Genomic DNA, 25,016 nt, shown 5'->3' with positions numbered 1-25,016 from the left:
CACTCTAGAAAAGAATGATAAAACAGACAGAAAAGGACAGCTTAATTGATGGTTATGCATGACAAACAGGTCGAAGTTAATAAACCGAAGAAGTCACTGAATTTAACCTTTTCCGGCTTTAGCAGCAAGGTTTGTCACTTCAACCTCCAATCTGGCCAATCCCTAAAACAATTAAATCGAAAAAGACTACAAATATGAGATAAGTTCCAAAATCATGACAATTGTTTTAACTTCAAAAAGGAATTTTGCAAAACGATATAGCTTGTACTACTAGGCATCTGAGTCAGAGAAAACACGGGGAAGCAACTAGCTTTATATACTGTTCCAATCTAATGTTAATTCTAGGCTAAATCGCTTGTGATACCACAAGTTTGAAGGAACAGAGAAGATGATCAATAATGGAAGCAGAAAATTAAACGTTTCCTAATATACTACCTTCTTTGGGATTTCAAATATGAAAAGTTCATTCCACTTGGAGGTGCATTCCATCAAGTCATTAACAACTGCGGTGGAAGGCTTTACACACTTTGTCCTAGCACTTTGAGGAAAAAGCTTTTGTGGTTCTGCACCCTGACTATCAACAACGAGGCGCAGGGTGCAAAAGAAATTGTGACTGTTGCCATCATCGACAATATGCAAACCCTTCACAAAAAAGTGAAAGTACCATCTTAACCATAAAGCTTTCTAATACGCTACAATAAAAATTTCCAATGACGGATGCTTTCGTATATGTACCTTAGCCTCCAAAATCTGTACAGTCATGTAATTGCGTGCTTCCCTAGAACTGTCTGAAACATTTAACCTATTGGAGAACCTTGGAGGTGGAACCCACACAGAAGTATTTTCATCGTGACACAACTTTACAACTACATCTGAGTTCTCCTCCAGCTTTTTCAGATATATGTCACGGCCGAGTTTATTCTCTACCACAATGGTCTGAAAATCATCTTCGTCAAGGGCTGAAAAGGCCGAAAGATCCCCACTCTCACGAGAGACACTTGATTCCTGCACCACAGCGGACATATATACTTTCACGAAGAAAATATATGTTTTCGCGAAGAAATAGAGACTAAAGAACAAGGTACCTCTTTCATTTTGGCCGCTCTTTCTTCAAGTTCTAGTTGCCTTCTCCATGAAACAACGGCGTCACCAAGAGTTTCAAGGTTTGCAGCACTAACATTTATGTTCAAAATGTTAGTAGCAGCAACTCGCAGGCGTTTTCCTGGCTTCGATGATTGACTCAAGGAAGTATCATATGTTTCCAACCTTCAAAACGAAAGTGAGAAATCAAAATATTATTCCAGTTTTATCTCCCAGTTAAGTCTCATTATTATATTTACTTGAATATTCCATCAAATGGCTCCAGAAGAGGCTCCCACGCTTCCAACTGTGGGTTAAATGTTGAAGCAGCGACGGAGGCAACGAGTACTGCATTCATGGCCTCAGGACGACCATGAGTTGCTAGCTTGATATTAGTGACAGTTGTGTCAAAGAGAGGAGTCATCTGGAAGAATTCAGAACAAGATAGAGATGTAAACATTGCGTTTGAACAAATTGGGTAGTAAATTTGACCATAACATACCATCCCATGTAAGCCGTCTAGAAGTGTCAGAGAGAAGCATCTCAGCTTAATTTCTGCATTTACATTTTCCTGTGTCTTCGGCTTTGCGGATTCTCCAATAGCGAAAGCCATCCGAATTGGAGGCCTTTTTAGATCAGAACGTGCAAGAAAAGTGCATGCCTACACAAGATATCAGCAGCTATCAGGATTGGGACGTACTTTTCACTGTGTGAGTACTTAAGTAATTGGATAGTAGCTGGTTCATAAAACCCAGAAGCTCCTACAGTTCAATAATGACAATACAAAGCCTTCACATAGTAAGAGACAAAGCATCAAGGTTAAACAGGTTGTCCAACCTGATTGTCAACTTTCCAAATGCTCCAGCATTGAGAAGACTTTGAACTTGAAGATCTTGAAACAGGAGCTTCGTAAATGTTGGCTTGGTTAACAAGATCAATCCTTGGACAACAGAACGAATCCACATGTGGCTCCACATCAAATTTAGAAATAACGCATCCTAGAGAAACATAGCCAGGAGGCGCAACAGGAAACCAGCAAAAAACTTCATCCAAGCCCTTCCCTACAATATGTGCGGCTTTAGTGAAGTGAACAGGTTTTGCAGCAATCTCAGAGTCATCTGCTTTAAAAAGTATTCCAAGCGCTGGTGGTTCCAACCTAATGAGAGAAGAAGAATATCATAGATTATTGACATTAATGTAAGAAAACAGGTCATTCACTGTAGCTAATCTAAAAACCAAAATTAAAATTAAAGTTAAAAATTTACTAACCCTTCAGTTATGCTATCACCCAATATGGCAAAACCAGGACGTGGTACAGGCCTCCATATTGAGATAGGTCTACGAAGATCACCACCCTTGTCCCACCAGATTCTCTCAAAGTTAGGAGTTGAAACATGATAACTCGATGGCTTAGAAATAGACCTGAGTACGTCCCAGCCTGATGAATTTCCAGTCTGATCATTTGTTTGCTCGCTTTGAGAGCCATTTGTAGATGATGGGTCACATAATGGATATGTTTTCAACTGAAGGGGATTCCAAAGAAGGCAATGACTGAGGCCACAACTATATTGTTTCGAGGGAGCCTCAGTTGAGGAGTGAGCATAGAATGAACCAAGAACATTATCAGCGCGCCATATGCTGAATCCAGACTCAATTAAAGAACTGGAGGGGACGGTGTATATGCACTCAGAGAAACTGCTGGAAGATACAAGGTCAGATCTTAGACAATAAACAATGTGATCTGGTGGTGGCTCACTTCCTAAATTTGCAACACACCCCATAGTAGTATATCCTGCAGGAGCTACAGGCATCCAGAGGGAGCACTCATTGCTATCAGGAGAATGTTGACCATTACCCTCTTTTAAACCTTGAATAACAGAGAACAGGCCAATACAATTAAACCCAATCGGCTTCCGCACGCGCCCATATGTATTACTTACTGCCATTACTGCTTGTGTAGGAGGAATTGCCCTGAAAGGAAAATTTTCAAGGGATTTAACATCATAATGCAGCTTTACCTTCTAGAAGAAGAAAACATATGTACACTGAAGTGAGCACTTCTTAAGCAATTGTAAGCACTGGCACATATCAAATGAAAAAGAGGCTGCATGTTACACCCAAGTATCCGTTACGTTAAAGCTCCAATACGACAAGAGCTTGGTTATTTCTGTTACGGAAATGATTTGCCATGAATTTTATGGACGTAGTTCAATGCTATTGATGACTGAACAAACACATTCAGGATGAAACATAAGGTTTGTTCCCCCAATGTAATCACTGAAAGCTCTGTTGCACGGATGAAAATATCAAGATATACATGTAACCAGATAAGCCACTAATAATATTACCTTGATGTCACACAGTCTCCCAATATGACATAGTTCGAAGGAGCCTGCGGCCTCCAAATTGTGAGGTTGTTACCGGGTCCATTTTCTGCGCGCATCCCCAAAAGAAAATAGTCAATAGTGTAATTATCTGATACAGTCGGTTACAAGGTAGACAAATAATAGATCATGTGGCCAGACTAAAAAAAAGGCACCTAACGTAACTGATGCCATACCTTTCGGTGAAACCCAAATCCTGTGGAAGTTGGTGCATGAAGCTAAAGGAATAGCATTTCCAGATTGTAAGGCTCCAGTTACTTGGCTCTGCAGATTCAGCAGGAGGGATAAAGCACTCAAGGAAAGGTGCATGTATATGTCAGTTGACGTCAAGGACATATTTGTTTTCTCTTTGACAGAAGTGTAGCCCCCAGAAATATCGACTGGATCAAGAATGATAAGACCAGAACCAGTTTCAACCACCAGGTTCTTAAGCAAGGCCCGAACCCAAATGTCATTTTCTTTTGAGGCGTACCTGTTGAAAACAATAGCAAAAATACATCAACAATGTAACAGAAACTTTAGATCCGTTCACAACAAAGGAAGAAAAAGCTTGTTTTCAACGTCATAGGCAAGATGGAGTCGACGTCAAGCAAACGTAATTGTATCAGGGAAACATTGTGTTGTAAAATGTGCTCAGACCTAACTGTTCAGAACTTTCATGTATGACAAAATGTTGATAAACATTAATCACTGATACTTAGATTTGGACAAAGCTGCACTTACATAAAATTAAAATCCAATTTAACTCGCAAAAGCTTTTCTACAGCAGAGGAGTCATCCAGGGAGGATTTTGTACCATCAAAGAATGTGAACTCGGGAGCAACAACCTGTACAAAAACAAGCTATGATATTGACAAATACAGCAAAAGCTATGAAATTGCCAAATACAGCAAAACAAAAAAAAAATCCAGTTTCAATAAGCTAGGACAGTAATTGACAACTTATGAAAGATGGCGGCTGAAAGAAGTTGCGGAACCCTCCACATAAAACAAATCTTATGAGCCAAAAAAGAACATCAAAGAAATACCAAACTTACGGAATATTGATTTAAAATAAGTAAGAGAGAAAAAATGTTTTAAGTCTAATAGTTTTTGATCAAATAGAACGCAATAAAATAGCTATAAAGTATGCGCTAAAAACTATTTAAACAGGTAAAAAGAAAGGGTCTAGGAAACCTACCTGAGCTTCAAAGGTAAAACTCTGGCCAGACTTCAAATCGGATTGACGAATATCTGAGACATCTGATGGTTTGTACGCATTGCTCAGCACATTCTCAGAATTAGATTTAGCATTTTCTAACATTGAGATATCAACACCATCTTCTGGAGAAAATAAGCAGCTGCTATCGTTACTCAAGTAAATGCACTTGCTCAGAAGCGACCCATTCTGCCACAGAAGAAAAAGAAACAGAAAAGAAGCAGCTTGCAAAATTTAGAATCTTGGAAAAAGAGAATGTGAAGCAGTAATTACAACAAAACAAAGAATCCTTCTCCGCTTCACGCTATAAGCGCTCGGAAAAGAAATTCACTCTACCAAGTGATTATTTTAAAATTACAAAAGGATGTATCTAATATTATTATATATAAAGAGAAAAGAGTTTCTACCTTAATTTTTACATTCACGAACCGCAACGTTTTTCCATGCCCAACAATTATGATAGGTTCTAATCTTCCTGAGTTTAAATCCTTCTCTCCTTGTTCACTCAACGAGATTACCTTTCCACATCCATCATAAGTATACTCATCAACCCCCGGTGAATCTGCTACTAACTGTCTACATGGGGACAAGTGCACGACATCTTCTATCTGTTTATAGAGAGCCTCAGAGAGAACTATGCCACTACATCTAGTGATTGGATCATTTGTTGGATCCAATGTTTCGTCTCTTCCTGTTATTGCACGTAAGGCTGGAACAAAAAATTCACCAACCGCAAGGAGGAAGTCAGGAACAGCAAGGATACGAGGTTGTTGAACCCGTAAAACACATGACTGAGAGGACGCTCGCCATCTATAATCCATCAGCAACATCGTTGAACATGGTGCGTCAAAATCAAGAACTGCCCTAGAGTTGGCCCGCTTAAAACTTCCCTTATTAAGGGAAAAGGGTAAAGATTCAGAAGAAGCTTGCTTGGATGCATCAACCGATGAGCCAAGCATCAGCCGCATTTCAGGCTTTGTGTTAGGACGGATGTCTAGAACAGAAACTTTAGGAAGCGAGACATACAAATCTGTCTCAGATAGTGACGTCATCCTGTAGGATACCCATAATCCTTCAAGCTGTTAAATCAAAGTAAATGGCAAATTGGTTTTTAGATATCTGGTACATTTCTTAGGGGCGAAATCTACAAGAAAATAGAATGATCATGCTCAGAAGTACGTACCGCAACATGAGCTAACGGTGACTCTTCATTAACACTATTACGCAACTCAAGAAGAGCATAATTGATATCAACGGCCAGTATGGTTACTGTACGTGACATTATCGTCTGACTATTCAGGTTCACTTTGTCAACCAGCATCCGCATTTGATCTTTGGGGCCAGAACAACTACCACGGAAATCTGGAGGTAGCTTTGGCTCCTCAAACAAATTCATGGTTGTGCAACTTACAATAATATCATATTCTTTGTCAGACATCACACCATGCAAGAAATCAATCTGCACGGCAAACAGCAAGCTATCCTTTTACAATAATAACGTTTATAAGTATAGTCATCACTAATCTATCAATATCAGGAAGCCAAGACAAAAAACATACAAACTTATTTAGTTTAGAGATCGGTTCTTGACGCCAAAAGTAAATATTTGGGTTCTTTGAACGTATAGAGAAGAAGAAATCCAATACCTTGATCTCAATTGAAAGTGTTGGTACTTTCTTAAAAACATCTCGTAGGCTGCGCCGTACAAAAATGTCCAATCCTTGGCCTTCATGTATCATTGGTTTCCCGATTGAACCATTTATGCCTACTGACATGTTAAGTCCAAGAATCTTACAACAAAAAGACAATAGAAACAATCAGCAGGGTAGTGTTTTCATCCACACGTTAAACAAAAGTGTTTCATATTTATTCTAATATATACGAACCTTTGCATGAAGAACATCTACACGTACAGCACTAGGATCTTTCTCCGGACACCCATGCCAGCTTATTTCATTTGATACCTCCAGCTGACCAAGGTCAAGTTGTATGTAACTGCAGCCAATAGAAGCGTGTTGAGATTTTATCAACATTCAGAGAAAGATTAAAGTAAATCTTTTGGAGATTCAGTAACAAAAAGGTAAATATGTTGCAGACCTCAAGCTTTCTTTAGAGCTACAAGATAAAGGCTATATTACGCAAACAATTTTGATGGCAACTACTAGACTAGCGTTAGAGAGCTATATAACCGAAGTGTTGACATACCTAATACGTAACTGATAACATAGGACATATCAAATATTAATACGAGTCAATTATACTTACTCTTTGCTCAGAGAATCTTTAGGGACAACAATTATTGGAGTGTCTAACGAAAGGTCTAGTTTCAGCGCAGTAGCACCATCCATCTCATATTTCTGGATTAGCCACTCAAAGCCTCCTACTTTGTCAACAAGCTTAATGACTTCTTCTGAATGAGGAGTGGCAAGTCCCATGAAGTACGCTGTAACCTGAAAACCATTTCATTGGTTTGGTCAATAATAAAATGATGTCCGAAGAAGAGCATTTAAATTTCGGTTGCACTTTAAATAAACTGGGTAAGAAAAGGTTATTGATCATGGCACCTCTTGAACAAATCTGTAGAGGAATACGATGCGGACAGCTGACAGTCTACCAGATAAGCTATAATCATATCCTTCATAGTCATCATCGCCAGCACTATATGAATTGAATTTGAACTGCAGAGTAAAAGAGGAAGTGAGCAGATTCACAACGACAACAAGCAAGATATGGCCGTCAGCATTTTACCTTTATAAGAGACTCAACACCAGGATCACGTATGTCACAGAGCCAACTCCAGCAGTTTCCAGAGTCTAACGACTTGTCACAGAGTTTAAAATTACCTAGGGTCCCTTCTATTGAAAGAGAGCTCGGGTGAACCTTGAAAAATAAACAAATTTAACCAAAAAACAGTTAACTAAAACAGACTTTCAATGAAACTGATTCGCTTTGCTTATAACATTTTAGAGAACCAACTGCAGATCTAACTTTTAGAAACTCTTATCATTAACAAACTGGTTTTCTTGTCCTATGGTATGGGGCCATGATTAAGAGTAACTAGAAACAAAATCAAACACGTCCAATAAGATGCCTCAGGCCAATATTTATTACCTTAATGTCCAACACAAATCGTTCCTGTACAAACATCGCAAGCTGAGAACCATCCTCCTTGTTGAGAAACACAGTCACACTATCAACATTCATGTTCAGGTAAAACACTACACGGTCCTTGCCATATCCAAGTAATCCTTCAATGCGTCCACCTTCATCATTTGTTTCTTTCTCCATATCAGATTTCTCAAACGCCACAGTGTTGGTATCTTTATCATTTTCCACATATGTTGCAGCGCTCAAGTCAAATCCAAAACCAATTAAAGCAACTACAGTCGGTCTGCTGCAAAAGAACTCCAGTTTTGACATGCGAATGCTCATCTGAAATTGATTTCAAGCAGAACTTAGCGAAGTCGAGAAGGTATATTTGCCACACTAAGCTGATCTCACATGATCTTAGATTACATACATGTGTGTCGATTCCATTATAATCGGGGGAGCTGGAGTTCCTCGTCAAGAAAACAACTGATACGAAATCAGAAAATTCACCACCCTGCACTTCATAAAACACCTCATCGCAAAGGCCTTTTCCCTGAGATGTATCTTTTTCATGAAAACCACCTTCAGTATCCTCGAGTCCTGCATGTTCATCAGAGTCCATAAGCATGCTGCACTGAATCATATCCATATCCGGAGTACCTGGTTCTGTAGGAGACAGAAACTCTGCCAAAGCATCAGTGAAGGCATCTTCATCATCTGCATGTCTTACAGACATCTCCTTGTCATAAGAATCACATCTTGGTGAGTCTTGTATGTCTTCGTTCTTCAGGACAGAGTAAGCCAAATACCGAGGACTGCCTGACTGCTGATGCTGAAGTTCATCTTTGATTTGCAGAGAGTGCAACTTCGTCCTAACTGTTAAGCCACTCTCTGAACTTATCATATTGACCTGCAAAGCAAACACAAACCTGCCTCTATCAAACTAGTATATTGTATAGTAGCTACACGGAGAGATAAAAAAAGCTTGAAAAAGTATTAAAACGCACATCAGGAATGGTAACCCTGTAAGTAGAAAAATACAAATATCAAAACGGACATCTTAACAAGTGGCGTTCCTAAGCAATGCAACCTGATTTAGCGAATGGTACGACAAGAATTTTAATCATTTAATCAACTTTTATGAACAATGTCGTGGCTCTGTTTGTAGTTTCCGTCCATAATCATTATCTTAGCCAGGCTTAATAAAATAAAATATTATTTAATCAGAAACTAAATATCATGGTGTTATGTTTTCTAAGCTTTGCACAACTAGTAAGCCTCATCTTTTCCCCTTCTTTCCTTAGTACCGACAAACGACGCAAAACACATACACACAACTTCAGTATCAGCTTAATATGTCCAACAAACACAAACCTTTCCTCCGGTAGCAAGAACTTTGAGAAGCAGAACCTCTTCAAGCTGCTCATCACATTCATCCTTGATCTGCAGGAGAATAGGATTTCAAAATGCAAGTAAATCTCAGGAAAAGTTGCTGTCACAGAATTTAAATATGATTTGTCAGCTCAAGCAACTATGAAATTTTGTGGTATACAGATAGCACACATAAAATTAAGTGGAAACCTGACACAACTAACCTTCCCATACAAGTACAACTTCGTCTCAATTAAAGCACCATTAATAACAAGATCAGCAGCTTTCGAATTCCCGATCTGAGGTTCATGGAAGTCACCATCACCATCACTTGAATGACCAAGTACATCCCCCGACAGAGGAGCCTACAAAAGGACAAGATTTTTCAGCATCAACCAGACATGACCAGTGCAGAAAGAAAAGCCCAGGAAAAAAAAACTTATGAGATTTTATAGATATACAGAAGCTTGATAGGTAGCTTGGACAAGTCCTCTCAGCCATGCTGCCTTCTTCTCCCCCTGAAACTCTATGATCCAGGTGCTAGAAGATTCCAGGGCCTGAAGAATGCATAAGATCCATGATTTCTAATGGAAATCACATATATAACAATACAGCAAACAAAGCGATGCTGTAAAGGAATATCTGTGAACTGTTTTTTCTAACTTCGAAAGTAACTTCAATAAAAGTAAAGTACAGAGAATCATCAACACTCTCAACCATCTTATTTCAGGTATGTATCGATTCAAGACTAAGCAATCGTACCCAATTAGGAGTATATTTTAATCGCTGGACTCATAGATTTGCCGGTTCTTTTATGACTCCTATTATTTACAATCAGGCAGCTTAGCTTACCTTTTTAAGATTCGTTCCCCTTAGACCGACAGCAAGGCAGTATAGCGAACCACCAACATTTGCGGGCGGAACCTCGAATACTTGCCTGCCAGCCATGCTGCACATGCAAAGTTTCTAATTTAACCGTCTTCTATTAATACATGCAAAAACACTTTGTAGCAGGGAAGACTAACTCGAAGGTACAAAAAAAAACGAGAAAGAGGGGTACATGAAAGAAAATAATGAGTGGAGAATAGCACAAACCATAAATAACGTTGATAATCAGGTGACCTCTCTGATTCAAATGCATACAGATATAAACCAGACAAAACAAGGTGACAAGGCTGCCAAGTAGCAACAGAGTTGCCAATTCCCTGAAACAATAGATTTCATACAGTCAAAGCCAATAAAGATAAATCAAGCTTGAAAAGTACATATACATACCTTCCAAACTAAGATTTTAGCGTCGCTAGCGAGATCTGCAGGACTCCAAGGTTGGATTCCATCTGGAGTGTCATCAACAGGAGCTTGACTGTAGGTTTTCATAGCACCATACAAGATGTCGGACAGTTGCATGATCCTCATATATCTTGTTGGCGAGAAATGAACACCAATATTTGGCACTTGGATGGAAATTCTTGTGGATGGAAAACTTGGGTGAGGTACTTTGATCTTCAAGAAGAGATATATGCGTGTCAGTAGAAATGCCTCGTTTTAGCAATTGACACATGAATAGAAATGTCGCACAAGGTAAATACCTGATCAACAATAACTGCCATTCCACACCTATCAATAAGAGAATAAACGTTGTCCGCTTTCTCTAGAATAGGAGACAGCATTGGCTGATTAGTGAAATCTTCCATGAGTAAACTGCAACCACGGTTGTCAGATCCACAGTCGGTAAAGAAAGCGGCAATATCTCTTCCGGAAATGCAGAACCGAGAATATAAGTTTTGCCTTTGCTCCTCAGACCGAGTATCCTGCACTTGTACAAGAAGTATAAGAAAACAGAAGAGAACCACTACTAAAGTCGTATAGCAAGTCTGGAAACTTACCATGGTGGTTAGCGTAAAATTACCAAAATCCAAAAGGAAATGGCTACTGCACTTGGAAGATCCTGAAGTCCTCAAAGGGATTCTCACTTTTGGAGCATCAAGATCAATGTCAAGAGAAAATCTGACAAACCAAAGGAAAAGCATCAAGGAATCCGGAATTTTGCTACTTGTACAAACTGATAAAGTATTTAGATCTAAATTCTAACAGACTATAATAAAATAGCTTTTGTTCCATGCAAACAGCATCTCGCTTTAGTCACCACCGAATGGTCTAACTCTGATCTAAGGGACAATGGTAAAGAGAGATCCAAGTTAAATTTTTCTAACCTGCTTTGCTCCTCCAACACTATTTGAAGTTGTTCTTGAGCCCGTCGAGTCACTTCCTCTAGTTTCATCTGTAATAAAGAACGGTAAAAATAAAAATAAATGCTAAAGCCTAAAAGTCTGCGGATAGTAAACATACAGAACTCTATGACTAAGGAATTTCGTAAGGGTGCATAAATCAATGATATGAGTTACACGTCTTATTGTCACCACAACGCATATGCACTAAACCATTGTAATAAAAATTGCTACTGAACATTAGAACAGTACCTGAAGCGCAGCAGCAGTTTCCAGTGCAACAGTAGGGCTAACTGCGTTACTTCGCTTCACAAATTCTAAAACACGATCATAACTTTCAGTCCAGATCTGCAATACGAAATTACCAATTGTGCTCAAGACTTGAAATAAACAACTTGTGCTCCTTTGACAGTAGCTGAATTTAGTACACCAAAGCTTGTATCGCTGGTGTTAAATGTTTGAACTTAGAAAAACATATGCACATGAGAGTTCCAAGTACTTCGTAGTTTAAAATTATAACGATATATATCCATCCATATTTTCCAAAAGGGAAGCACACAGTATATCGGAGCTTTAAGCTCCAAAAACTTTATTCTAAGGTCCAGATAATTTACTATGCCAAATTTTCGGGAAACTACATTCAATGCCACCAGCTAGATATTAGATAGACACTGATATATACTCGAGACGTATTTTACAGTTATACGACTAATATGCAGATCCTAAATACCCATATTTCAAGAGCACACATATATGAACTGATTACCGTAGCGTGGCAAGGGGATATCGTGGCTGATAGCCTCCAATCAATGTTTTCTCCAATTGGAGATTTCACAAAACTAGCCATCAAGGCATTTGTCTTTCTCTCACTGGATACACTCTGCAAAGACAGAAGCATGACACACAGAGGGGAGCAGCGAAAGGTCAAATCTTCATTTATAGTCAGGAATATAGAATCTTATCACAGGGATTTGTGACCCTGGTCATAAGGTGAAATTTGAAAACAAACCTGTGCAAGGGAACCTTCTGGTGCAGATAAGCCATAGAACCTCAGTGATACATCACACTGAGTACTTCGATGTCTGAACTTTGTCGTCACATCGAGCTGCTCAAACCTACCACACAGCACCTCAGTTTGGTTTACATCAACAATCCTAGCGGCTCCTTGACCAATTGATACCGTTACAAGAAAGTGAGTCATATTTTGCATGTCTTTTCCTGAATACAAATTCATGTCTTCGTCTGGCTGATGACTCAGTAACTTATTTATGGCCTTCCATTCTTCTTTAGTCAATCCTTCCTCCACCGATTTCGATCCCTCAGCCACACTATCGACGTCAGGCTCATCTTCAGCTTCTGTCCGCCTTCATGGAGATAGTAACGACAAATATTAATTAAAAAATATGGAATCTGGCTGTGATGTAGCAATCATTGTTACGATAAGAATTTGAAAAGCCAAAAAGCAAGACAACCATATTCAGAAGGAAGCAACAGAATCCACTAACCAATTAAATGAGAACCAACCGCCCTTTTTCAGCTTTTTCTGCTCTGCTGCTTCTTTTGACTTCACAGATTCTACCTTTGCATGTGCAATCAACCTATTATGCCGATACAACACATGGTCAGATAAGTCGGAAGGAGGAAAAGCACATAGACAGCACAGTGCCATTAAGAATCCCAATGCAAACAAAGAGGAAGAATGGCAAAGCTTGAACTTCTTATGAGAAAAAGTGGTATAATAAGACTATGTAATCAAACAGTAAGTCAATAATGTCTATAAACTTTCAGTATATTTGGAACTTGGCCATAGTCATGTCAATAGCCAAATCAATCCAGAGATCAAGTGTCTTCGAGATGGATTCCAGTGGTATACACCAAAAGGTTGAATTTGACCACATGCTTTCCACTCAAAATGTGAGGAAATAATTATTACCTCCACAATAGAATCACTTTGGAATCAAGGTCCCTTTCGATTTCTCTCATCTCTGGGTTATTAGCATTTGATGACTGCTGGAGAAAGTTGGTATACAGCTGAATATAACGCCGACGTAACTGGCAAAGGTGATGGATTCTATCCCAGGAAAATCGATAGCTGAAATGGGGTCAGTATATGAAAGACAGATCAAAATACAACATCATTCCACATATAGAATGCAGTATACTTTCCTAGAAGATGATCAACTATGCAAGACTAAAAAACAAAATAGATTTTCTAGATAAATGATGTTTCTTTTCCTAGTCTGTCAGTAAAATCCTGCAAGGGAGATATAAATGAAACGAGCACGTACCATAGTCTCTTTTGTTGCAAACTAGCTTGAGCAGCAAAGCGCCACCACAAACGTGGAGCCTCTGAAACAGGAACCACGGGCCTTAAATGTGAAATCTCAATATATGTTTTGTATCTTGAAACAACTTCGACTAGCTTTATCCAATCGTGATATTGTTCCTGGTAAGGGAAACATGGTAGACAACATACAAGTGACTTAAGTCCAGCACCTCAAAAACAAAAATCACTAAGCAGACGCAGTATCAAACTCTAACGGGTCTCAGAAGTACAAAGATGGACAGAAGAAACCAAAACTCGATGGAAAATATTACAGCTACCCCTGGAAGAAAACGAGAAACATTTGCCCAGAAAAAAATTGAAACAACAATAAAAAGTACAGAAAATGGTACCTCTGTGATTGTCACGTTAACATCATTTATGTTAACTGACGCTCTTTCAAATGGAGTCTCCTGATTATTTCTCTCCTGATTTCCTAACCGGTGATACTTAAGAGATCCATTGATAGGGGACAATAGATATCGACGATTTAAGGCCCATTTCGACTTTAGGTTATGCTCAGTTTTCTCCTTTATGCCATCTTCAAACATCTGAACGAAGACAGCCAGTAGTTAAATACATAAAACCTCAAGGAACATTTGACTTGACTAATAATTTGACGCAAAACACAAAATAATCACCAAGTAAAAGGTGGACAAGAACAAACCTTAACCCACTCCTCGGTACTAATATCGTCCCATTGCTTCTCTATTTCCCAGGGAGAGCTATTAGAATCATGATACAGAGCAAGCCTTTCAAGCTGCAATGACTGTGACAGAGACCATGCGTTAGCCTAATTGTGTCTGTTCAAGTCAATAAGTAGTATAATTATCATTCAGCACACTTAGTTTTCAACCAACAGACCTTGTAACAAAGTATCAACTATGACACGCACTCTAATCGAGCACAAACATTAGAGAAAATAACTAATTGAATAGAGACAAAAGAACAATTAAAAATATTTTTTGAACTACGAATCAATTAAAAACTACTACCTCATTCTCTCATGTGAAACAAACGACATTTCCTTTAAAAAGTCTAATCGATGGTCTATCGTATTTCAAGCCTCTTGGAAAAGAGGCTTGAACTTCCTATATGAGAGACCATAAAATGGGAAATATTGACTATAAGATTTCTTAAGACATGGGACCACTAGATCTGAATCCCAATTATGAACCACAAGAGATCTCAAACGTCCATATGGAATCATAGATACTTATAGTCCAAACACACGATGCTTTTTGTCAACTTTCAAGTTTCAACTGCTTCGCCCAATTGATAATAAAAGGTAAGAAAACAAAGCTCACCTTACGCAGCTTATCCAAAGCACCGCTTGTGTCAAATGTCTCATTTCCTTCCTCATCCATTGTAACGGCTGCCAGCCTGGCCAAGGTGATGCCCGAAGCAAAGGGATGCCCTGGATTACTGGAGCAAATATTGTTGAAACAAGGAAAAAATTGATTAGCAAGTACTTCTGAGTTGTCTCCAATACACCAAAAACAATGACGTTACTAAAGAACACAAAAGATAGATATGGCTGTAAAATCAGAACAGGAAAATAAACAAAAAGACAAACAGCCACAAACCTGGTAGAATCCTCGTATCTAATATGTACATTGCTGATGGATACTTTAAGGTTGCCAATAATTGTGGCAATAAGCGAACCTAGCCAAGAATTTCCTGCTGGAGGCTGCAAAGAACCAAGCATAAAAGAGCTACAAGTTATAACATATAACATAATTAGCATATGAGAAAAAAAATTATCTAGTAACTAGCAAGGAGGGCATATATATCCTTCGTAAAAGATCATAAGGAATCTTCTAATCTGATCAGGAAAGTTCCACGTCACTCAAACAGATAACCCGTAAAAAGAAATAAGAACGACAAAATAAGTAAAGAGTTCAGAAGCATACACTTCCCAGCTTAGATTTTGCTCTTGCTTCAAGAGTTGCCGATTCTGCTTCCTATTTGTAACAAACACGAGAATGGTAAATCAGAATAACATCAACGTTTATTTTGTACAGTAAAAGACGAAAACTCATATCGATTGTATTCAGAAGTATGCATCAGCAAGAAAAATTTAATACCTCGATCTGCTGAAGCTTGGTTTCTAGAAGCTTTTCCCTGTCTTCCTCCTAGTATGAAAATAGTTTAAGTAAAGTTGGTACCAACCAAAGTGAAAAGCTTAAGGCGAGACATCGCAAACACAAATAAAAATTCCAAGAGAATACCTTTACTGTTCGGCCATCAGGGGCAGGATAAGCAAGAACAAAGACACGGTCGATCAAAACAATGACTGGCTCTTTTCCTAAACTTTTCCAAGGGACCTGAAACAAAGGTTTGTGATTCAGTGACAAGTTCTAGATATGCTACCTAGCCATAATTACAGGAATTTGCTAACAAAAATAGCATTTGCTTCTTTAAATACAAGTCCACATTCAGAAACCAGGGAGGATGTCACCCTGGCTGATAATACCCATGACAATTGACTTCGTATCAAAAGCTTCAATATATACTACAAACAGAATCACTCGCATTTCTCTTTGTTTTTTTCATCCACATATTATTCAAAGAGCGGTAAATACATGATTAACAGACCAGAATATATCCAGTTAAATCATATGGGACTTCCCTCTATTGAAGCATTTTTGCCTATAACTGATATCACGTTCAACAATAAAAAAAATTTCATAGCACATTTCTCTAGCTCATAACTCCTTCTACACTGCTAATAGCCTTACAGTTCAATAATTCATGTGAAAAAGGCTAAAAAAATTCACTCTCTTCACAATTACCAACAAACACGTCCATAAACTAAACCATATCAATTCCCAGCATTGCTATTGTACATCATTGCATAAGAGCATCACACATGCATACATTTCTGATCATGTAAGCTTAGCTAAGTCATCAATAAGTGTTTTTCCTCTCTCTCTATCCTCAAAGTACTTTAGTAAGCATATACAGGAATTAGCATGTGAAGAAATATGATGCAAGTAACTCCGGCAAGGATTTTCAATCCAAGCTCAAGTAACCAAACTTTCCAGAAAGAAATATGCTTATATCAGTTTACCGTATAGAATGGTCTGAACGAAAATCATCAAAAGAAATCCACCAAGAGAAGAAGAAAAAAAGCAACCTTTAAAGTAATGGTTCCGACAAAACCGGATTTGACAGCGACAGGGAGTTTCAGTGAATTCAGAGCCTCCGCCTTTAACTTCAAATCTTTAAGAACAACATCCCCTGAAAAGCAAGAAAGCTCAAACATCAAATAAGGGGAAGAACCAAAGTTAAACAACAAACAACTGACTACAAAGCCAAGGGAATAACATCTCTACATGTCTCAATTTCACCAGTAAACCAGTAAAGAAACTACTTCATATCCGAGATCATGAGCAGTCTTTTGCACATAAGAATTGTAAATACTCCCTAGATATAAAATTAATAAGGCCAACCTTTCCAGACACTAATCCGCAGAGCCTCTGTGGAGAGTCCATGCACATATTCACCCAGATACCTCCGAAGCAGATGTAGTACCTGAACAGCGAATTGTAAACTTGCGATTAATCAGTTATATTCTAATTACAATGCCAAATATCAATTAAATAGTTCTCCACTAGCATCTACGATTGGAACATCGAAATAGACCCAAAACAACCTTAAGACTACTGAGCCGGCGAGAAGAACTAATCGCAATCCCCAAAATTAACAAACGAAGAAGAGAGGAGGGCTTACATGAGCTTCGAACATGGCGGCGAGAAATTAGCTAAGGGAGGGAGCGAAAAATGGTAAGGTCGTCTTCTTTACGCGTGGTTTAGAGAATCGAGGATCATCGAGATCCGAGAAACGAACCGACTCAACATTGAAGAGAGAGGGGAAGCACACGATCTTGATTCCAAATCAAAGGAATATTCTTCAAAACCCAGCGATCGATCTAAGCAAAGAGAGTCAAGAGGAAGCGATGGAGAGAGAGAGAGAGAGAGAGAGAGAGAGAGACGGTTCCGTTTAGGGAGAGAGAGAGTCGGGGATGGATTTTTCAGGTAATATACGTGCCGGTCCTTACCAATTTTTGCTTTTTATATTTTCTTTACTCTTTTTTTTCCGCCTAGTCAATACACTTTGATTTTTTAGTTTAAAATTAAAACAATAGCTAAATTTCCTTTTGAGCCCCGATATTTCATAAAATCTCGCAATTCTTCAAAACTTCTTTTGCAAATCATTTTTGTATGTGGTCAATTTTTATTTTTTTTTGAGAAAGTTTTTTTTGAGAGAGTTGTATGTTCAATTTATGTTTCTGAGAATATATGAATTAGAATTGGATTACGTTTTGTGCTAATTTATGTTGAGTTACATAGTTTTGTTTTTTTGAAAAAAAGAGCATTCAATTAAAAGACATAAACATACAATGGTTTTGCAACCATAAAATTTTAGAAAGTATAATGAGACAAGCCTCATATCTAGCCAAACAATAGCTTAGAAAAAGAGAAACTTATACTACACAAGCTTAATGAAACGAGATAAGAAAGAGCAAACATTAGGGAGTATGGTATATGGTAGATGAATCATGTACTGCTGAGGCACAATACAGTTGATACGACTATGTATGGATAAATAGATCATGATTTGAACAACTTATGGGATTGAGAAACAAAGATAATTGTATATGTTTTTGCATTCAGAACTGGAGGTATTAATTTGGACAATGAAATCAATGCTATAATATATACATAGATTGTCAATATTTTGGAACTAACTGCAAGGATATTGTATCGATGTTTAAGGACCAAAAAGCATAACCGAGTCTCTCCGCAGAGTTAGGAAATATAGCATTACTTCAGAGACAATTTCCGGATTTCAAGATTTTCTACGGACCAAGAGAGTAGAATCAGACAGCAAATGGTTTAGGTAGGATTGCTCGTACTTTTCATTGTATTCTACATTTTGTTGGTTTTTCATTGAAGTCTACATTATTACAAAAATAATTTAATATAAAAAGGAAATATCTTGATTACAATTAAAATTATCAATTTTATATTTAACCATGTTATTGTTTTGTGCTTATGCGCAGATATAAATATTTAACTAGTTGTTCTAGGTACTAGGCGTTGAGTTACCGCTCAATTAGTACTCAGCGCTTTCTTGAGTATTGAAATATACAAAGTGTTAAGAAAATATATAGATAATTCTATTGTAAAAATAAAACAAACCACACAATGGTTTAATTATACTTATAGAAAATGTATATACATATAAATTATTAATTTAAAATTTAATGGACCATATATTTACATAGGATTTTGTCAAAATTATTATCTTATCGATTTGTTTCATATCTGAACTTGTCCAGCTTGGGACTGAATAAATTTTATTAATTAATGATGTTTATTAATTTACCGAGTATTAACTTATAGGGTTTCTTTTGTATAAAGAGTTTGATAATTAATTTAATAGTAAATGTTCAAAATGTATGAGTGTTTTCAAATTTAATTTACACTATAAAAGTATTTCTGTTGTGATGAAATAATTTATCATATATAAAAGTTTGGTGTTTAACTTATCACTAATATTTCAAACAAAAAATCAATTATGATGGTCTTTGAACTGATAATACATTTTGATTTATATAAAAGGAAATTTGATTTATTAATTACATGTTTTAATATAAAATGATATATTTGTTTATGTGAAAGTAGAGCCTTTTTTATAATAAGGTAAGTTGGAAACAAATATTAACAAAAAAGAAAATCAAATTTCAGTTTTGCGATCAGATTCCTTTATATATAAAGATAATAATAATAATAATAATAATAATAATATGTTTTAAATATCAAAATTTGATATATTTATATTAAAGATATTTTTTATATTATATTTCTTTCTGATTTGTATAAAAGAGATTTGTGTAAATTACAGGCTTCATATACAAATGTTGATATTTATATTTATATTAAAAATATTAACTTTTATATTAAATTCCTTTTTATTTATATAAAAGGAAATTTGGTTTTATTAAAACATAAATTTATATTTTATTAAAGTAGTTTATAAATAATACTATAAGACTTTTATGTAAAATTAATTAATGTTGTAATTAAAAATTCTGGGCTACAAATAATAATTATTTAAAATCGATATAATAAATTACTGGTTATCTATAGAAACAAGAATTAATTACATATTCATATCTAATAAATAGTTTTTAGGTATATCTTACCTTTAGTTATCTATAGAAATAAGATTTTTAGGTATATCTTCCGTTTAGTTATTATCTAAGGTGACTTTCTTTTTTTCACATATTCTTTTATATATATATATAAAGGATTTGACCCATCAGTTTTCGTTCACACATCCTATATATCAGTTTTTTTTCTAGGGGTTTCATAACTTGTTTGAATCGTGAACCGATAATCATGAAAGGTGTTTTGAGGCAGTTTTTAGTCGTCATGGAGCATAAGATAATTGACTTTGAGCAAGGATGGGAGAAGATACAAATTGGTATCACTGCGCTGAAACGGAAGTCTGAATGTCTTCATGTGCCTGAACTTTTAGCTCAGCATACTATAGATATTTACACGATTGTCTACCGTATGTGCACCCAGAAATCTCCTAATGATTTCTCATGGCCGCTTTATCAAAAGTATTGTGAAACAATGGAGGAACATATGAACTCAACAGTCTTGCCTGCTCTCAATGAGAAGCGTGGCGATGAATATATGCTGCTGCGAGAGCTGGTTGAAAGATGGTCTAACCATAAAACGTTTGTTAAATCCGTATCCTTCCTCTTCCTTTACCTTGACCGTTTCTTCATTGTTCGAAGATCACTCCTATCACTTGAAGAAGTTGGCCTGGGCTGCTTCCGTGACCTGGTTTATAACAAGCTGCAATGCAAGATTAGAGAAGCTGTACTAGCACTAGTTGATAGAGAGCGAGAAGGAGAAGATATTGATAGGAAGCTAATGAAACAAGTATTAGAGTTTTACGTAGAGATTGGAGAGGAAAGATACGAGGAAGATTTTGAGAGCTCTATGCTTAAAGATACAGCGTCTTACTATTCCTGCAAGGCATCAAGTTGGATTCAAGAAGGTTCGATTGATGATTATCTTCTTAAATTTGAAGAATGTCTAAAAAAGGAAAAGGAGAGAGTGACTCATTACCTTCACTTTAGCAGTGAGCCAAATCTGGTTAAGGTAGTAGAACATGAGTTTTTTTTTGTGCATGAAAATCAGCTCCTAGAGAAAACGCACTCAGAAAAGCAAATCAGCTTCGGATCTATTGCAAAGATATTCAAGCAACATGTCACAGAAGAAGGTGGTGAAGACAACAAGGCTACTAATGATCAGGTTGCAAGCGCCAAGGAACAGGTTCTCATAAGGAAAGTGATTGAGCTACATGAAAAATACATGGTCATTGAGTGTTTCCAGAACCACAGTACTCTCTTTTACAAGGCTTTGAAAAGGGCATTTGAGCGTTTGTGTAGCAAAGCAGTCGCTGGAAGTGATGAATTACTGGCAACATTTTGCGACAAAATTATCCTGAAGAGATGGGGAAGTGAGGAGCTCAGTGATGAAGATATTGAGAAGGTGGTCACGTTCCTTGCTTATATAAGCGATGAAAAGTATCTTTTTGCAGAGTTTTACAGGAAGAAGCTAACCCTTAGGCTCTTGTTGAATCGGGGTGTTAGTGATGATCATGAGAGAAGTATCCTTACAAAGCTCAAGCAACAACATGGTGGACAGTTTACTTATGGAGAGAATGGTGACTGATTTGACATTGTCAAGAGAAAACCAAAACAGCTTCAAGGAGTATGTAGCTAATAACCATGTTGCCAAACCAGAGATTGGTTTGACCGTCACGCTTCTTACCACCGGTATTTGGCCAAGTTACAAAACGTTTGGGATTAATCTACCTAGTGAAATGGTCAAGTGTGTTGAAGTTTTCAAAGAGTTTTATGAAAAGAAAACTAAAGGTAGGAAACTTACATGGATCCATTCACTAGGAACTTGTCACGTCAATGGATTGTTTGATCAAAAGCCCATTGAATTGATTGTGTCTACTCACCAGGCTGTTGTGCTTCTACTTTTCAACACCAGAGACAAACTGAGCTACAATGACATCCAAACTCAACTGAACGTAGGCCATGAAGATCTAGTGTGGTTGCTTCATTCCTTGTCATGTTGTAAATACAAGATCCTTACCAAGGAGCCAGCCACAGAGACTGTTTCCAGGACTGATGTTTTTGAATTCAACTCAAAGTTCACCGCTAGAATGTGCAGAATAAAGATCCCTCTCCGTCATGTTGATGATAGGAAGAAATTCATTGAAAATGTCGATAAAGACAGGCGCTATGCAATTGATGCTGCCATTGTCAAGATCATGAAGGGAAGGAAAGCATTGGGACATCAACAACTTGTTTCTGAGTGTGTCGGGCAACTTAGCCGGATGTTCAAGCCTGATATTAAAGCGATTAAAATACGTATTGACGATTTAATAACCAGAGACTATTTGGAGAGGGACATGGAGAATCCTAACATGTTTAGGTACTTGGCTTAGGGAACAAAGCATATATATAGTTGCTTGTATTTTCCATATCAGCTTATATCTTTTTAGCTCTTGTTTTTCAGTTCTGTTTTTCTGTTTTTCTTAAAATTCGGTTATGCTTTTTATTTGTTTCTTGGAATGAAATTTTGACCTTGTGGGTTTTGTTTCTTGGTATGCAATCAACTTCATCAAAAATTACGTCCAACAGCACCTAATTTTTGTTGATGAAATAAAACCTAACATGTGTTAGGTACTTGATATTCTATATGCAATAAAAATTCTTTTTGAGTGTTTGGAACCCCTATTTTTCACGTCTGGCTCTAATAGTAACAGCCAACATAAACAGAGCACGTCGCTGAGATGTGCCATCAAAGACTTTCCATGGAACCAGGATTGAAGAAGTACATGTATGTGTACGTGATCTAATGTAAACAACATTTCTTGTGATGCATTATATTTTTCACATTCATATATCCTTTCTAGAAAGTTGGAGGATTTTTAATATATGAAGAAGAAAAACAGGTGTTATGATATTTCAAAAAACACAAATCGTTTTTTCATCTGAATAACGAAAAGAATGAAGCATATACAATATTCCTAAATGGAACTAGACATTTTATCTAGTACCGCCAAGTTGCAAATCTTACATGCACTTAAGAAACCAATGTCCTGATGGATTGGGCAAATACAGCCCATTACATAAATTTAAATTGATTAGCTGTGGATCCAAATCGGCTTAAGAAGACCACACTATGAGCCCTGTTTTATATTAGTGCGCATATAAACTTCCATATATTATATGACCATCTCTGCATACGAGCCTGCATAGTTTTATATTTATTTTCATACACATATTTTGTATATATATCCACATGCACATATATTTTAAACAGCATGCAGGATAATGTACCTATATATACATATATGTTTATATAGATACCTGAAATTATGTATAGATTCACGTACAGACGATTAATTATGAACTTAGGTCAAACCTAAGAGATGGAATCTACTTGCAGCAGGAAATCAAGATCAAATAGAACGTAGTACGTTAATTAGAATGTATAAAGTATGGCAACATTTTGATTAAGAAAAAATAGTGTCCACGAAGCAGACAAGAGCCTTTTTGTTTCATCCATTGCTATACCGAACGTGGACAATGTCGTCAAGCCGTCCAAATCACAGTGAAATAATTAATACGCATCAAATCAAATCTCAACGTTATGAATAGATCATTAACCCAAAAACCCACCAACCCGTGACGCATCTGTGGGCAACATACACAAACCCGTGAGTTCTTGCAACATACGCATCTGTGGGCACGTGGCGGATCAACCATTTACCGATTTTATTTAATGTCATATCATATCTGTCTCTGAATTATCATTTCTCGTAACTATTTTAGGTCGATGACGTTTGAGTTATCATGCATCTAGTAAGAAATACACTCGTTCTATATATAATCTCTATGCGACAATATTCTATTTTAGTTCACAACATTAGCACTACAAGAAAACAGCGGTATTCTGACGGACGGTCCGACGGAAAATGAATTCCTCGGAATATACCGAGGCATTTCCGAGGCAATTCCGAGGAAATACAAAATTTTGCTTCTTCGGAATTCCGTCGGAATATTCCGACGGAATTCCGAGGAAAACTCATTTCGTCGGAATATTCCGACGGAATACCGAGGAAACTAGTATTCCTCGGAAAAAACCGATGAATTCCGAGAAAATATTATAGACGTTAGAGAGCCGTTGGAGAGCCGTTGGGGGATTTTAAAAATTCCGAGGAAATTCCGACGAACTAGCCGTTTGCATCGGAATTCTGTCGGAATTTCCTCGGACCGTCGGCAGGATTTCACCTATAAATACAAGCACCCCTCTTCCTCTTCATTCACACCATATCTTCATCCTCCCTCTCACTTTCTTTACACACGAATTTGATTCATAAAAAACATGTCTTCTTCAAATTATTTTCGTTCTTGGATCGATCGACCTCATTTGGATCCGAACACGAGATTGCTTACGGAAGAATACCAACAAGGTATAACCGAATTCATGGGGTTAGTTCACCGACAACCGGAAGCAAAAACAGGTATGTTAAGATGTCCTTGCTCTAATTGTAAAAATAAAAAAGTTATTAAAGAATGGGATGTTTGGACTCATTTATATTTGAGTGGGTTTACACGAAGTTACAAAATTTGGTATCATCATGGAGAAACTGATTATGAACTTGGTAGTACTAGCGAACCTCAGCCAGCGGTTAGATTAGAAGATCCAATTAGAACGGATGTAGATTACGGTGTAGGTACTGAGCAGATGGTAAATGATCATTTTAGAGGGGAAGATTTACCCAATGCCGAAGCTAGGAGATTTTATGATATGTTGGATGCTGGAAAGCAACCATTGTACGAAGGTTGCAGAGATAGTCATTCAGCTTTATCATCTGCTACAAGATTGATGGGCATTAAGACGGATTATAATTTGGCTGAAGACTGTGTGGATGCGATTGCTGATTATGTAAAAGGTATTCTACCTGAAGATAATGTAGCTCCTGGCTCATACTACGAGGTTCAGAAACTCGTAGCTGGTCTTGGTTTATCGTATCAGGTAATAGATGTATGCAGAGACAACTGCATGATTTATTGGAGGGCGGATGAACAGCGGGTTTCATGCAAATTTTGTGGGAAGCCTCGTTATAAAGATACGAGTGGAAGAATCCCAGTACCATATAAAAGGATGTGGTATTTGCCTTTGACGGAAAGGTTGCAGAGGCTGTATCTGTCTGAACGCACAGCGCAAC

The 25,016-nt window shown here is 37.3% G+C and overlaps 1 protein-coding gene and 1 pseudogene across 3 annotated transcripts in view; one reads left to right on the top strand and one right to left on the bottom strand.

Annotated features, from left to right (window-relative positions):
- Window positions 1-17,687, bottom strand: part of LOC103871499 — a 67,242-nt gene extending 49,555 nt beyond the window's left edge. For 2 of the 3 annotated variants that reach the window (XM_033272728.1, XM_033272727.1), the window contains exons 1-46: window positions 17,409-17,687; window positions 17,129-17,210; window positions 16,813-16,916; window positions 15,905-16,000; window positions 15,761-15,808; window positions 15,587-15,637; window positions 15,260-15,363; window positions 14,981-15,098; window positions 14,341-14,442; window positions 14,027-14,224; window positions 13,639-13,796; window positions 13,284-13,442; window positions 12,856-12,948; window positions 12,360-12,714; window positions 12,117-12,230; window positions 11,603-11,698; window positions 11,336-11,403; window positions 11,009-11,129; window positions 10,712-10,933; window positions 10,398-10,625; window positions 10,218-10,327; window positions 9,975-10,071; window positions 9,584-9,679; window positions 9,347-9,487; window positions 9,126-9,194; window positions 8,182-8,661; window positions 7,773-8,093; window positions 7,410-7,541; window positions 7,226-7,339; window positions 6,927-7,111; window positions 6,548-6,656; window positions 6,308-6,451; window positions 5,845-6,120; window positions 5,069-5,740; window positions 4,644-4,850; window positions 4,188-4,291; window positions 3,641-3,936; window positions 3,429-3,513; window positions 2,350-3,051; window positions 1,918-2,236; window positions 1,583-1,741; window positions 1,341-1,504; window positions 1,086-1,266; window positions 736-1,005; window positions 436-642; window positions 108-162 (exon numbers count right to left, since the gene is read on the bottom strand). In XM_033272728.1, coding sequence (XP_033128619.1) covers window positions 108-162; window positions 436-642; window positions 736-1,005; window positions 1,086-1,266; window positions 1,341-1,504; window positions 1,583-1,741; window positions 1,918-2,236; window positions 2,350-3,051; window positions 3,429-3,513; window positions 3,641-3,936; window positions 4,188-4,291; window positions 4,644-4,850; window positions 5,069-5,740; window positions 5,845-6,120; window positions 6,308-6,451; window positions 6,548-6,656; window positions 6,927-7,111; window positions 7,226-7,339; window positions 7,410-7,541; window positions 7,773-8,093; window positions 8,182-8,661; window positions 9,126-9,194; window positions 9,347-9,487; window positions 9,584-9,679; window positions 9,975-10,071; window positions 10,218-10,327; window positions 10,398-10,625; window positions 10,712-10,933; window positions 11,009-11,129; window positions 11,336-11,403; window positions 11,603-11,698; window positions 12,117-12,230; window positions 12,360-12,714; window positions 12,856-12,948; window positions 13,284-13,442; window positions 13,639-13,796; window positions 14,027-14,224; window positions 14,341-14,442; window positions 14,981-15,098; window positions 15,260-15,363; window positions 15,587-15,637; window positions 15,761-15,808; window positions 15,905-16,000; window positions 16,813-16,916; window positions 17,129-17,210; window positions 17,409-17,423 — 8,227 coding nt within the window. In that variant the 5' untranslated portion in view covers window positions 17,424-17,687. The remainder of the gene's footprint in view (window positions 1-107; window positions 163-435; window positions 643-735; window positions 1,006-1,085; window positions 1,267-1,340; window positions 1,505-1,582; window positions 1,742-1,917; window positions 2,237-2,349; window positions 3,052-3,428; window positions 3,514-3,640; window positions 3,937-4,187; window positions 4,292-4,643; window positions 4,851-5,068; window positions 5,741-5,844; window positions 6,121-6,307; window positions 6,452-6,547; window positions 6,657-6,926; window positions 7,112-7,225; window positions 7,340-7,409; window positions 7,542-7,772; window positions 8,094-8,181; window positions 8,662-9,125; window positions 9,195-9,346; window positions 9,488-9,583; window positions 9,680-9,974; window positions 10,072-10,217; window positions 10,328-10,397; window positions 10,626-10,711; window positions 10,934-11,008; window positions 11,130-11,335; window positions 11,404-11,602; window positions 11,699-12,116; window positions 12,231-12,359; window positions 12,715-12,855; window positions 12,949-13,283; window positions 13,443-13,638; window positions 13,797-14,026; window positions 14,225-14,340; window positions 14,443-14,980; window positions 15,099-15,259; window positions 15,364-15,586; window positions 15,638-15,760; window positions 15,809-15,904; window positions 16,001-16,812; window positions 16,917-17,128; window positions 17,211-17,408) is intronic. The other variant, XM_033272729.1, reaches the window with a different exon arrangement.
- Window positions 17,688-18,267: 580 nt separating this feature from the next.
- LOC103871497 lies at window positions 18,268-22,469 on the top strand (annotated as a pseudogene).
- Window positions 22,470-25,016: the final 2,547 nt, after the last annotated feature.

The sequence above is a fragment of the Brassica rapa genome, chromosome A06 (genome assembly GCF_000309985.2).
Source record: "Brassica rapa cultivar Chiifu-401-42 chromosome A06, CAAS_Brap_v3.01, whole genome shotgun sequence".
Classification (NCBI taxonomy): Eukaryota; Viridiplantae; Streptophyta; class Magnoliopsida; order Brassicales; family Brassicaceae; genus Brassica; species Brassica rapa.
Note: the sequence above shows the minus strand (reverse complement) of the source record. Positions and strands in the feature narration are given on the sequence as shown.